The sequence below is a fragment of the Gekko japonicus genome, unplaced genomic scaffold (assembly GCF_001447785.1).
Source record: "Gekko japonicus isolate JY-2015 unplaced genomic scaffold, Gekko_japonicus_V1.1 scaffold1139, whole genome shotgun sequence".
Taxonomy (NCBI): Eukaryota; Metazoa; Chordata; class Lepidosauria; order Squamata; family Gekkonidae; genus Gekko; species Gekko japonicus.
In genome coordinates this window covers 374,424-386,112 of record NW_015172591.1, presented here as the reverse complement: position 1 = coordinate 386,112, position 11,689 = coordinate 374,424, and the positions used below count along the sequence as shown (strand labels likewise).

The 11,689-nt window shown below is 50.7% G+C and overlaps 1 protein-coding gene across 1 annotated transcript in view; it reads left to right on the top strand.

Moving 5' to 3' along the window:
- The first annotated feature begins 1,940 nt into the window (after nucleotides 1–1,940).
- Nucleotides 1,941–11,689, top strand: part of UNC80 (unc-80 homolog, NALCN activator) — a 220,484-nt gene continuing 210,735 nt past the window's right edge. The window contains 1 exon segment of the mRNA XM_015421519.1: nucleotides 1,941–2,009. Coding sequence (XP_015277005.1) covers nucleotides 1,941–2,009 — 69 coding nt within the window.

Here is an 11,689-nt window from a genome sequence, read left to right as displayed (position 1 = left end):
CCTCTGCACAGTCAATCAAAGCTCCAACAGCCAATCAGAAGTCTTTCTGAGCAAAAGCCCCACCTGGCTCTGCCCACTTTCTAAAAACACTTGGCAGGTGCCAGGAAGTGTGTTGGTGGATGACACGGTGCCCACGGGCACCGCTTTGGGGATACCTGGACTAGGCTGTGTCTCAGGCATGTGAACACACATGACGCTGCCTTCTACTGAATCAGACCCTTGGTCCATCAAAGTCAGGATGGTCTACTCAGACGGGCAGCAGCTCTCCAGAGTCTCAGGCAGTGGTCTTTCACATCACCTACTGCTTGGGTCCCTTTTAACTGGAGATGTCTGGAATTGAACCTGCGGCCTTCTGCATGCCAAGCAGAGGCTCTACCACTGAGCCAAGGCCCCAAGCAGCTGTTTGGGTGGCTTGGCTGGAGAGCCAGCCCTGGTGATCACATGGACACATGAAGCTGCCTTCTACTGAATCAGACTCTTGCTCCATCAAAGTCAGTATTGTCTGACTGGCAGGGGCTCTCCAGGGTCTCAGACTGAGGTCTCTTATGTCCCCTCAAGCCTGGTCCTTTTTTGGACTAGAGATGCCGAGGACTGAACCAGGGACCTCCTGCATGCCAAGCAGATGTGCTCCTGCCAAGCCACAGCCCCTGCCAAATTTAATTTAATTCAGCATGGATTTTATCTTCAGTCTCTGCTTTTTGACCTGTATCAGACTGTCCCCCAGACCGTAGTGCTCTTGGGGGAACATACGGGGAAAGGCGGTCCCTCAGGTAGGCTGGACCCAGACCATGTAGGGCTTTATAGGTAAGAACCAGCACTTTGAAGCGAATTCGGTACGCTATTGGCAACCAGTGCAGCGCTTTCAGCACAGGCTGAATGTGGTCCCTCCTAGAGAGACCCATTAACAGCCTGGCCGCAGCATTCATTCATTCATTCATTTTATTACGGTCAGAGACCCATAGAATAGCATACAGAACAAAAGCAAAAAGCATTACAGAGAAGAGATATCATGAGGAACATTGAGGAGGAGCTTACGCTTTGTAACCAGTTCATGGCTTTCCAGGGTCTCAGGTGGAGGTCTTTCCCATCACCTCCTACCTGATCTTTTGGAGATGCTGGGGATCGAACCTGGGACCTTCTGCATGCCAAGCAGATATTCTGGCACTGAGCTACAATCCCAGTTCATGGCTCTCCAGGGTCTCAGGCCCCGGAGAGCCATAACCATCACCTCCTGCCGGGTCCTTTTTAACTGGAGATGCCGGGGATTGAACTTGGGACCCTTCTGCATGCCAAGCAGGTGCTCTGCCACCGAGCCACAGCTGAAATATCCAGAGGGCGCCCCTCTCCCACCTCATGTTAGGCCTGTGTCCTAGCCGCCCCTCTTTGCACACTCCAAATGGCTTTGTCCCTCCTTGGTCTTGCGGACCTGCTCCTCTGACCAAGTCGCCACAGCCCTGCCCTAAACTTCTCCAGTGACAGTCCCACCTCTGCTTGGCCTCCTTCCTGTTGTAAGCAATCCCTCCCCGTGCAGACCTTATTGAAATTAGAAGAAGAAGAAGAAGAAGAAGAAGAAGAAGAAGAAGAAGAAGAAGAAGAAGAAGAAGAAGAAGAAGAAGAAGAAGAAGAAGAAGAAGAAGAAGAAGAAGAAGAAGAGGAGGAGGAGATTGGATTTATACCCCGCCCTTCATTTGGAGTCTCAGAGTGGCTTACAAACTCCTTTCCCTTCCCCTCCCCACAACAGACACCCTGTGAGGTGGGTGGGGCTGAGAGACAGCTGTGCCAGAGCTTGTGACTGACCCAAGGTCACATCAGCAGGTGCAAGTGGAGGAGTGGGGAATCAAACCCAGTTCCCCCAGACTAGAGTCCGCACTCTTAACCACTACACCAAACTGGCTCTCTCTGTTCCTCTCTCTGCAACGTCTGCCATCAGTGTTTAACACATGTCTGTGTTCTTCCGCAGCGCATTTTTGAGGCCCAAGCTTGGAAAACAATATGAAGCATCGTGCGTGGTAGGTGACTTTGCATGCTCTCTATTTCCTTCTGATTTGCATGGACTTGCTTGGTTGGGGGATGGAACGCTGGGGCCCCTTTTGAGTCTTGTGGTGCCTTACGAGGGTGGCCAACTCCAGGTGGGGACATTCCTGGAGATTTGGGGGTGGAGCATATGGGAGGATGTGGTTTGGGGCACAACGCCATAGAGTCCATGCTCCAAAGCAACCATTTCCTCCGGGGGAACCAATCACTGTTTCCTGGAAATCAGTTGTAATTCCAGGATATCACCAGTCTCCACATGGAGGTTGGCAACCCTATTAAAGGTGGACACATTTATACAACAGCAGAAGGTTTTCTGAGCCAGAGCCTTACTTTGTCCGGGGCATGCATGTGGCTCGTGCCAGGTTATGTCAATGTCATCATCATTAGTCTTTCTGGTGCAACAGGACAGTTTGTGATTTATGGCTGCAGGAAGCTGACTTGGCTCGTTCCCTAGACTTCGTTGAATAAAGCGCCGTCACATCACAGCCAGTGTTCCCTCTAAGCTGACTTAAGGGTGAGCTAGCGCACGGATTTTTAGCCTCCGGTGCACACATTTCCTTGCTCAGGAAGGGATGGCTCCAGAGCCAACTGATTCATGCAGTCGCCAAATCGCTTGCTCCCAACTTTATTGCCAGCAGCTCACCAAGTAGACTTTCTGCTCACAGGACTCCACAGCTTAGAGGGAGCCTTGGATGTGATGCCGTTCAGCCCACCTTCCAACGCGACCATTTCTCCAGGGGAACGGATCTCAGTCGTTTGGAGATCACATTTCCAGGAAATCTCCAGGCCCCACCTGGAGGTTAGAAACCCTAATCCCCTGCCTGGGTTCCCTCTGTGAAATGAACTTGACAGTAGTGCCACTTCGGCCACCCGACAAGAACCGTGGCTCACAGTGGTTGAAAGTCCTCTGGAGAGAGGCCCTTCCCCTCTGCCTGCTCTCCCGCCTTCGGTCGCAAACAACGTTACATATCTGCCAGATCTGTCGGAAGAAACTTCCTCTCAGCCAAGTGATGACACAGTCAGCTGCCGGGAGTCTGCTCGGCTCTGGTTGTAAAAACATCTTGACAAGCTGGGCTGCTTAGGAACGGAGGGGAATGAAGAAGTCCGGGCCCAGTGGAGCCCTCCACATCCCCTGCTGCTAAGCAGACACCCTCCTCCCCTGAGCTGAGATGGCATTCAATGCTTCTTTGACCCTTTCTGTACCTTATCTATAGCGTCGTTATTCTGTACCAGCCAAAAAAACCTTGCTACTTTGCCAATAAACAATAATGATTTCCCATTATTTGGAGGTGTGTGTTTGATGTAGTGGTTATGGGTGATTAGGAGCACGGACTCTAATCTGGGAGAACTGGGTTTGATTCCCCACCCCTCCACATGCAGCTGCTGGCGTGACCTTGGGTCAGTCACAAGTTCTCTCAGAGCTGTTCTCTCAAGGGCAGTCCTCGAAAGAGCTCTCTCAGCCCCACCTACCTCACAGGGTGTGTCTGTTGTGGGGAGGGGAAGGGAAAGGAGATTGTAAGCCGCTCTGAGACTTCTTCAGGTAGCGAAGGGCGGGGGTATAAATCCAATCTCCTCTTCTTCATCCCTCTTACCATAAGTCAACCTTGTCAACAATGCTGCGTTCCAGATTGTCTGTTCCATTCTATCCCTGATGGTGAGGCTATAGACTCCCGTTCTGTGGCTTCAAGAGGGGACAGGAGAAACATATGGAGCAGAGGTCCATCAGAGGCTATTAGCCATCTGTCTATATCTATAAAGAAAGTCCCCTCACTGTAAAAGCAACGCCCAGGCCAAACTGCTGGACCTAGAGACACCAGATTCGGGGAGAGCGCTCCCACCGGGGCGTAGGTGCTCGCTAAGAAGGGATTTTTAGAAATTCGAACCCTAAGTGGGTCAAAAGGGGGAAAATGTGCTCCTCTATTGATTCCTATGAGGCTCCCAGGAAGCTGCTTCTCTGCACCCCCCACTCTCTGATTGGTCAGCTGCAGAGCTCAGTTTTCTGAGATAAAAAAAGCCAACAGTTACAGGGGACTGCAGAGAGCTAAGGACAGCTGAGGAAATCGGGAGTGGCCAAGAACCACCTGTGAGGTGAGGCAAAGCTGCTGGCCCAGCCTCTCTGATGGCTTCCAACACACTCCCCCCACCTCCTACACCTAACAGGCGGTTGTCTGTCAGGTGCAGCCCAACCTCCACAGTGGCTTCTAATACTCCTCCCCCCTCCCCCTCCTACACTGGACAGGCAGCTGCCTATCAGGTGTAGGAGAGGAGGTGGGGTGGCTTCCAACACACTCCCCCCACCTCCTACACCTAACAGGCGGTTGTCTGTCAGGTGCAGCCCAACCTCCACAGTGGCTTCTAATACTCCTCCCCCCTCCCCCTCCTACACTGGACAAGCAGCTGCCTGTCAGGTATAGGAGAGGAGGTGGGATGGCTTCCAACACACTCCCCCCACCTCCTACACCTAACAGGCAGTTGTCTGTCGGGTGCAGCCCCACCTCCACAGTGGCTCCTAATACACCTCCCCCTCCCCCTCCTACATTGGACAGGCAGCTGCCTGTCAGGCGTAGGAGAGGAGGTGGGATGGCTTCCAACACACTCCCCCCATCTCCTACACCTAACAGGCGGTTGTCTGTCAGGTGCAGCCCCACCTCCACAGAGGCTTCTAATACTCCTCCCCCCTCCCCCTCCTACACTGGACAAGCAGCTGCCTGTCAGGTGTAGGAGAGGAGGTGGGATGGCTTCCAACACACTCCCCCCACCCCTACACCTAACAGGCAGTTGTCTGTTGGGTGCAGCCCCACCTCCACAGTGGCTTCTAATACTCCTTTACCCTCCTCCTCCTACACTGCACAGGCAGCTGCCTGTCTGGTGTAGGAGAGGAGGTGGGATGCTTACAGCCACCGGGGAGGTTTGCTCAGCAGGATTGCCTTAGCACTGCTGCTGGCCCAGTCTCCCCAATGCCTTTAAAAACAAGCTCCCCCCAACACCAGACAGGCCGGTGTCTGTCAGGTGTAGGAGCGGGGCCAGGGTATGAATGTTTATGGGGACATAGTAAAGGACATTTCTAGGAGCCATTTCGATGCGTGCCTCCCTCATGAACCTGAAGAAATGTCCACCACATCACCACTCCCTCACACCTCTCACCTCTTACTGCCCCCAAGAAAGCTCCTGGCAAACGTCAAGCCAGATACACCAACGCTACAAGGAGGAGGCAACTTAGGAATGCGGCAAAGACATTTGCACATAGTACTCCTGCGGGGCACTGAGCTGCACAGGCCAAGTACCAGCGAGATCACCCTGAGGTGCTCAGAACAACACTGTCTCCATATGAGCAAAACAATCCAGGAACACAAGTAGAGAGGCCATCACTTTCGTGGAAGGTGGCAGGAGTGGACTTAACAGACGACTGCTTCTGAAAGGGACCGTTCTCTGTGGCCTGCTCCAGAGTGAGCTCAACAAGCAGCCTGGTGATCCCAGCACCTGAGGGCCGAACCACCAATGTGGTCTAGAGGGAGGTCCTTCGGTAGAGAGGGGGGAAAGTACGTATGTCTCACTTCATTTCTTACACTACAATCTTCTCTGTTAGAATTCCTACAGCAAATGTCACATTTCAAATTTCACATCAGTATTATAACTAGAGTTACGAAACTTAAATACCGTAGTGAAGCACGGGTAGCATGCTAGTAAGGTATAGATGGAACGCTCTGTCTGGGGCAAGTGATGCACTGTATTCTGGGTGCTTGGGAGGAAACGGTGGGAGGGCTTCTGGAGTTCTGGCCCCGCTGGTGAACCTCCTGATGGCACCTGGGTTCTGGTCACTATGTGATGCAAGAGTGTTCGACTAGATGGGCCACTGGCCTGATCCAACATGGCTTCTCTTCTTATGTCTGGTGCCGTGGTGATCTGTCTTCTTGGTGCTTGGAGGGCAATAGTGGGAGGGCTTCTGGAGTTCTGGCCCCGCTGGTGAACCTCCTGATGGCACCTGGGTTCTGGTCACTATGTGATGCAAGAGTGTTCGACTAGATGGGCCACTGGCCTGATCCAACAGGGCTTCTCTTATGTTCTTATGTCTGGGGCAGTGATGCTCTGTCTTCTTGGTGCTGGGGGGGACAACGGTGGGAGGGCTTCTAGTGTCCTGGCCCCAGTAGTGGTCCTTCGATGGCACCTGGGTTTCAGCCACTTTGTGAGAAAGAGTTTTGGACTGGATGGGCCACTGGCCTGATCCAACAGGGCTTCTCTTATGTTCTTATGTCTGGGGCAGTGATGGTCTGTATTCTTGGTGCTTGGGAGGCAACAGTGTTCTGGAGTTCTGGCCCCACTGATGGACCTCCTGATGACACCTGGTATTTTCGGCCACTGTGTGACACAGAGTCACTGTGTAACTGGATAGGCCACTGGCCCGATCCAACAGGCCTTCTCTTATGTCCTTTAGGGCAGTGATGCTCTGTTTCCTTGGTGCTTGGAGGACCAACAGTGGAAGAGCTTCTTGTGTCCCCACTAGTGGCACCTGGGTTTCAGCCACTGTGTGACACAGAGTGTTGGACTGGATGGGCCACTGGCCTGATCCAACATGGCTTCTCTTATGTTCTTATGTCTGGGGCAGTGATGCTCTGTATTCTTGGTGCTTGGGGGGCTACAGTGGGAGGGCTTCTGGAGTTCTGGCCCTGCTGGTGGACCTCCTGACGGCACCTGGGATTTGTGACACAGAGTGCTGGACTCAGCGGGCCATTGGCCTGATCCAACATTGCCTTCTCTTATGTTCTTATGTGGCCCTCCTCGCAGTTGCCACTAAATCCATGACCAGCTCTTTGTCATCTGTTCCAACACAATTTCTCAAACGGACTCACAATACTGCTTTGAGATCCTTTGGCATCGTGCAGCCTCTCATTTCTCTGATTACAGTTAAGATCTCTTCCCAAGAGGGAATTATCATTGGCAAATTCCAGCATACATGTATTATACCTCCTTTTAGGACTTGACAGGACCAGCGTTTTGGTGCAACTGAACCATAAATGTTTTTAAACCTGAAAGGCATTCAGATACCAGCAGAATCCATAAAAACCTTCCTTCATATATATATTAATCCAGGGGTCATTTCGTAGAAAAAGAGGTGCAGGAGCTCATTAGCATAACCTATTAGCATAACTTATTTGCATAGGCCACACACCCTGACATCACCGGAAGTGTGTCAGAAGGCAACACCCACCCCTCAGGCTCCACTGGACTGTTTTGGATTGCTAGCTATCGGGGGGGGGGGGACGTGCAGATCTGCCCTCACAGAGGAGGGAGAGCTTGTACCTGAACAAAACTTGGTCCTAAAGGTGCCACTGGACTGTTTTGGACCGGGGAGGCCGAGGGGGCTCTGCAGCTTACCTGGCTGCTGGGCTTCTGGGAGCAGGGGGTGGGGCTTGTTGTATGTGCCCACCCCCTGGGCTCCTTACTGCCGGAGCTCCGCTCCTGTGCGCTCCTGCAGGAAATGACCCCTGCATTAATCACATTCTTACAGCTATTACCCCAGATCCATTCCGACTTAAGCTGCACAACAGGATCACCTATATCTTTTTTGATCTGACCTTGTTAGCTTAGGCTGGCCAAGTCATGTCAGATCTCGGAGGCTAAGCAAGGTCAGCCCTGGTTCGTGCTGGGATGGGAGGCCACCAAGGAAAGTCCAGGGTTGCTATGCAGAGTCAGGCAACAGGTCACCCACGGTTCATACTCGGATGGAGACCAGGGTCACTATGCGGGTTGGCCCCGGTTAGTACTGGGATGGAAAACCACCAGGGAAGTTCAGGGTCATTACGCAGAGGTAAAGGTTTCCGTTGCTCAAAAACCAGTCAAATCTGACTCTAGGGGGCGGTGCTCATCTCCGTTTCCAAGCCAAAGAGCCAGCGCTGTCCGAATAGTTTTTCCATGGTCATGTGGCCAGCATGACTAGACGCTGAGGCGCACAGAACGCTGTTACCTTCCCACCGAAGCGGTACCTATTTATCTACTTGCAATTTCTCGCTTTCGAACTGCTAGGTTGGCAGGAGCTGGGGCCAGAGACGGGAGCTCACTCCATCACACGGTACTCGGGTCTCGAACTGCCGAACTACAGACCTTCCAGTCTGCAGCTCAGCATCTTAACCTCTGAGCCACTGCAGAGGTAGGCAATGGCAACCCGCCTCTGTTCATCGCTTGTCCTGAAAGCCCTACAGGTGGCCATAAGTCAGCTGTGACTTGACTTTTCCTGCATCTTTTATACTCCAGGGCTAGTCTGTATTGTAAGAGACAGCTATGGAGAGAATGACGTGTAAAGAAGTTGTCCCACCAGCACTGGCTGCGCAGTGTGGCCTGAGGATGGCGAGGTCCTAGGGACTCGCAAGACAAAGTGCCAGATTCCCTGGTCTTCCTTGACCAGCTGCTGCTGTTTACTCAAAGTACACCTGGCGTGCTGGCGAAGGGATCGGGCGGTGGGGAGCTCCGTTCTTGTATTCCCCCACTCAGCCGACATTGCTTTGAGACCTCCCCCGGAGTGGGATGTGGCTCTGACGGCTGGTCCTGTCCCCCTTTTTTCAACTGCCAATAAACGCACAGTCTTTATGTATCTAAGAACGTAAGAGAAGCCAATGTTGGATCAGGCCAATGGCCAGACCAATGGCCCATCCAGTCGAACACAAAAATACCAGGTGCCATCAGGAGGTCCATCAGTGGGGCCAGGACACTAGAAGCCCTCCCACTGTTGACCCCCCCCCCAAGCACCAAGAATACAGGGCATCACTTGCCCCAGACCGAGAGTTCCTATCTATACCTTGTGGCTAATAGCCACCGATGGACCTCTGCTCCATATGTTTATCCAGTTCCCTCTTGAAGCCGTCCATGCTTGTAGCCGTCGCCACCTCCTGTAGCAGTGAATTTCATGTGTTTATCACTCTTTGAGTGAAGAAGGACTTCCTTTTACCTGTTCTAACCCGACTGCTCCGCAATTTCATTCAGCGCCCATGAGTTCTTGTATTGTATCTACCACACGTAGACATTGCCTCTCCATCTTCGGACGCCATTCACAATCACAGATCAAAATTCCAACGTGGAAGGTCATGTCAAGTTTCAGGGAAGGTGGGGATAAGGGAGGGATGTGCTAGCTTTTGGGCAAGGCAGTTGAAGGATTATTTGGGTTAGCAGAGTGTTCAAGGCAGATAACACAGCGGAGTCTATCTGGTCTGTGTGTGCTGACAAGAACCAAAGTTACACCCGGAGCCTCTATCTTTACAAAACTAACAGGAGTCCTTTATTGTAAGGATCTCCATTCTAGACAGTATAGAGAAGAGACAGGATTCTAATCTAGTCTAACTAGCTAGGATGGATTTATAAGCCCATTGTACTCCTCTGTGAAGGGTGGAGTATAAATTCACTCTCCTCCTCCTCCTCCTCCTCCTCCTCTTCTTCTTCTTCTTCTTCTTCTTCTTCTGCTTCTTCTTCTTCTTCTTCTTCTTCTTCTGCTTCTTCTTCTTCTTCTTCTTCTTCTTCTGCTTCTTCTTCTTCTTCTTCTTCTTCTTCTGCTTCTTCTTCTTCTTCTTCTTCTTCTTCTGCTTCTTCTTCTTCTTCTTCTTCTTCTTCTGCTTCTTCTTCTTCTTCTTCTTCTTCTTCTGCTTCTTCTTCTTCTTCTTCTTCTTCTTCTTGCTACAGAAAGGCACAGCCAGTAGAGTCAGAACAGCTCCTGTCCTCTGCCATCCCTGCCCCCTAGTGGCTGCAATACAGAACTGCTCGGGGGGGAGTAAATGTGTTACATAACCGCAGCATAATACTGGCTTCAGTGGGCCTCCAGCTGAGTTGGGCCTCCTTCTCGACAGCCATGCCTGCTGCCAGAGCACTGATGCTGGGAAAAAGAAGCCCTCTCCTAGCAAGCAATGGCTTTGGAGATGCCCATTTCACTCAGGTCAATTCAGCTTAAGGAGACCCGACTTATCTCCCTGTACAAATGGAATATCTGCATGCTGATCATCCTCGTATCCGCATCTCTTTCTGTGTCTGCCTGTGCTTTCCACCCACGCCACGATCCTTTTCTTCCGTTCCTGCTGCCGTTACCCACAATGTCATTCAGACAAAAGTTCCTGTCGCAGTCGTTGAGGAGTACAATGGGCTTATAAAAATCAGCCGCGTCCCAGGGTATTTTTAGGACTTGGGTTGTCAGCGGAAGCCATTAGAGTGTCTGATGGGGCACTATTTTTAGATGTCCATTTTGTATTTTGGAATCTTTTGGGAGTGTGGCTTTATTGTGCTCTGTTTGGAGGTCACTTGTCGAGTTGCACTCCTCTTGTAAAAGAGGCCATGTCAAGCCATAATAACAATTGTTAGTGGGAAGTGTAACGTATTCAATAGCTGCCATTGAATGCATAACGTGTATGTGAATCACCTCGTTGAAGTGTCATGTAAAGCTTCGTCCTGGGCTAGGATCCAAATCCATCCAATCGCAATGCTAGCCCAGGAAGAACCAACCAATCACTTTTCAGCAAGCTCCCTGAGCGGGAACGTCGATGATTGGTCCTTATGTAAACAATCTCATTGGTTGGTAATGTACAGTAAGGCGTGGCTACATTAGCCGGGAGAGTTTTAAAAGGGAACAGCTTATCCGTGTTGGAGTTGTGTTCGAGTTGTTGAATAAAGCTTTATCTTTGCTGAATCACTCTCCGACTACTTTGTTAAGCGAGTGACTTAACAGGAAGTGCTTTCAAGTTGCTGCTGATCAATGGAGACCCGGTAGGGCTTTCAAGGTGATTGGCCATTGCCTGCCTTTGCATAGCAACCCTGGACTACCTTGGTGGTCCCCCATCCAAGCAGTGTTCCCTCTACACTGAGTGAGTGTGAGCTAGGTCCCAGTTTTTTAGCCTCTGGCTCACACATTTTTGTCTCAGTTCAGGAAGGATGGCTCCAGAGCAAACTAATTTACGCAGTAGCCAAATGGCTCGCTCACAACTCTAATGCCAGTAGCTCACAAAGTAGAATTTTTTTGCTCACAAGGCCCCACAGCTTAGAGGGAGCGTTGTATCCATGTACTAACTGGGGTCAGTCCTACTTTCCTTCCAAGATCTTACGTGATTGGGCTAGCCTGGGCCATCCATATTGGTTATTACTTGCTTGGATTTAGTGTTGGTCACATGTTTTTATCCTGTTTTGTTGTTATGGCTTTTTTGCTAATGCAATAAAGATATATATAGATAATGAATGTATACATAAAATCCATCATAGGAAAATACAGAAGCCCACAGGATCCATGAAAGGAAAATACAAAGTCCAGAGTAGATTTCAACACTTTTCCTAGGTAGTGTTCAGACTTCTGGTCCTTCCTCAAGAACGAAGAACTATAGGAAGTCTCATTCCATTTCGCTATAGGACAATACTATTCAGTTTCTTTATGGGCAAGGTCTCTTAAGCTTTCGTGAGCACCTCTCAAGGCTGCTTCTATGTAACAGGACCAAACATTTCCTAAGACGGATTATATGTATAGATTCATTCTTGACTACATGTGCATTTGACTTTGTTGAAGTCTCCTTTTGGATATATTTGTAATTCAGCTCACAATTGTTTTCTGTTGTTCTTTGCTATTCCTTGCTGTGTGCTGTACTATTGGTTGTTGCCTGTTTCCCAACATTGCCAGTCATCCCCCAGTCACAGGCGT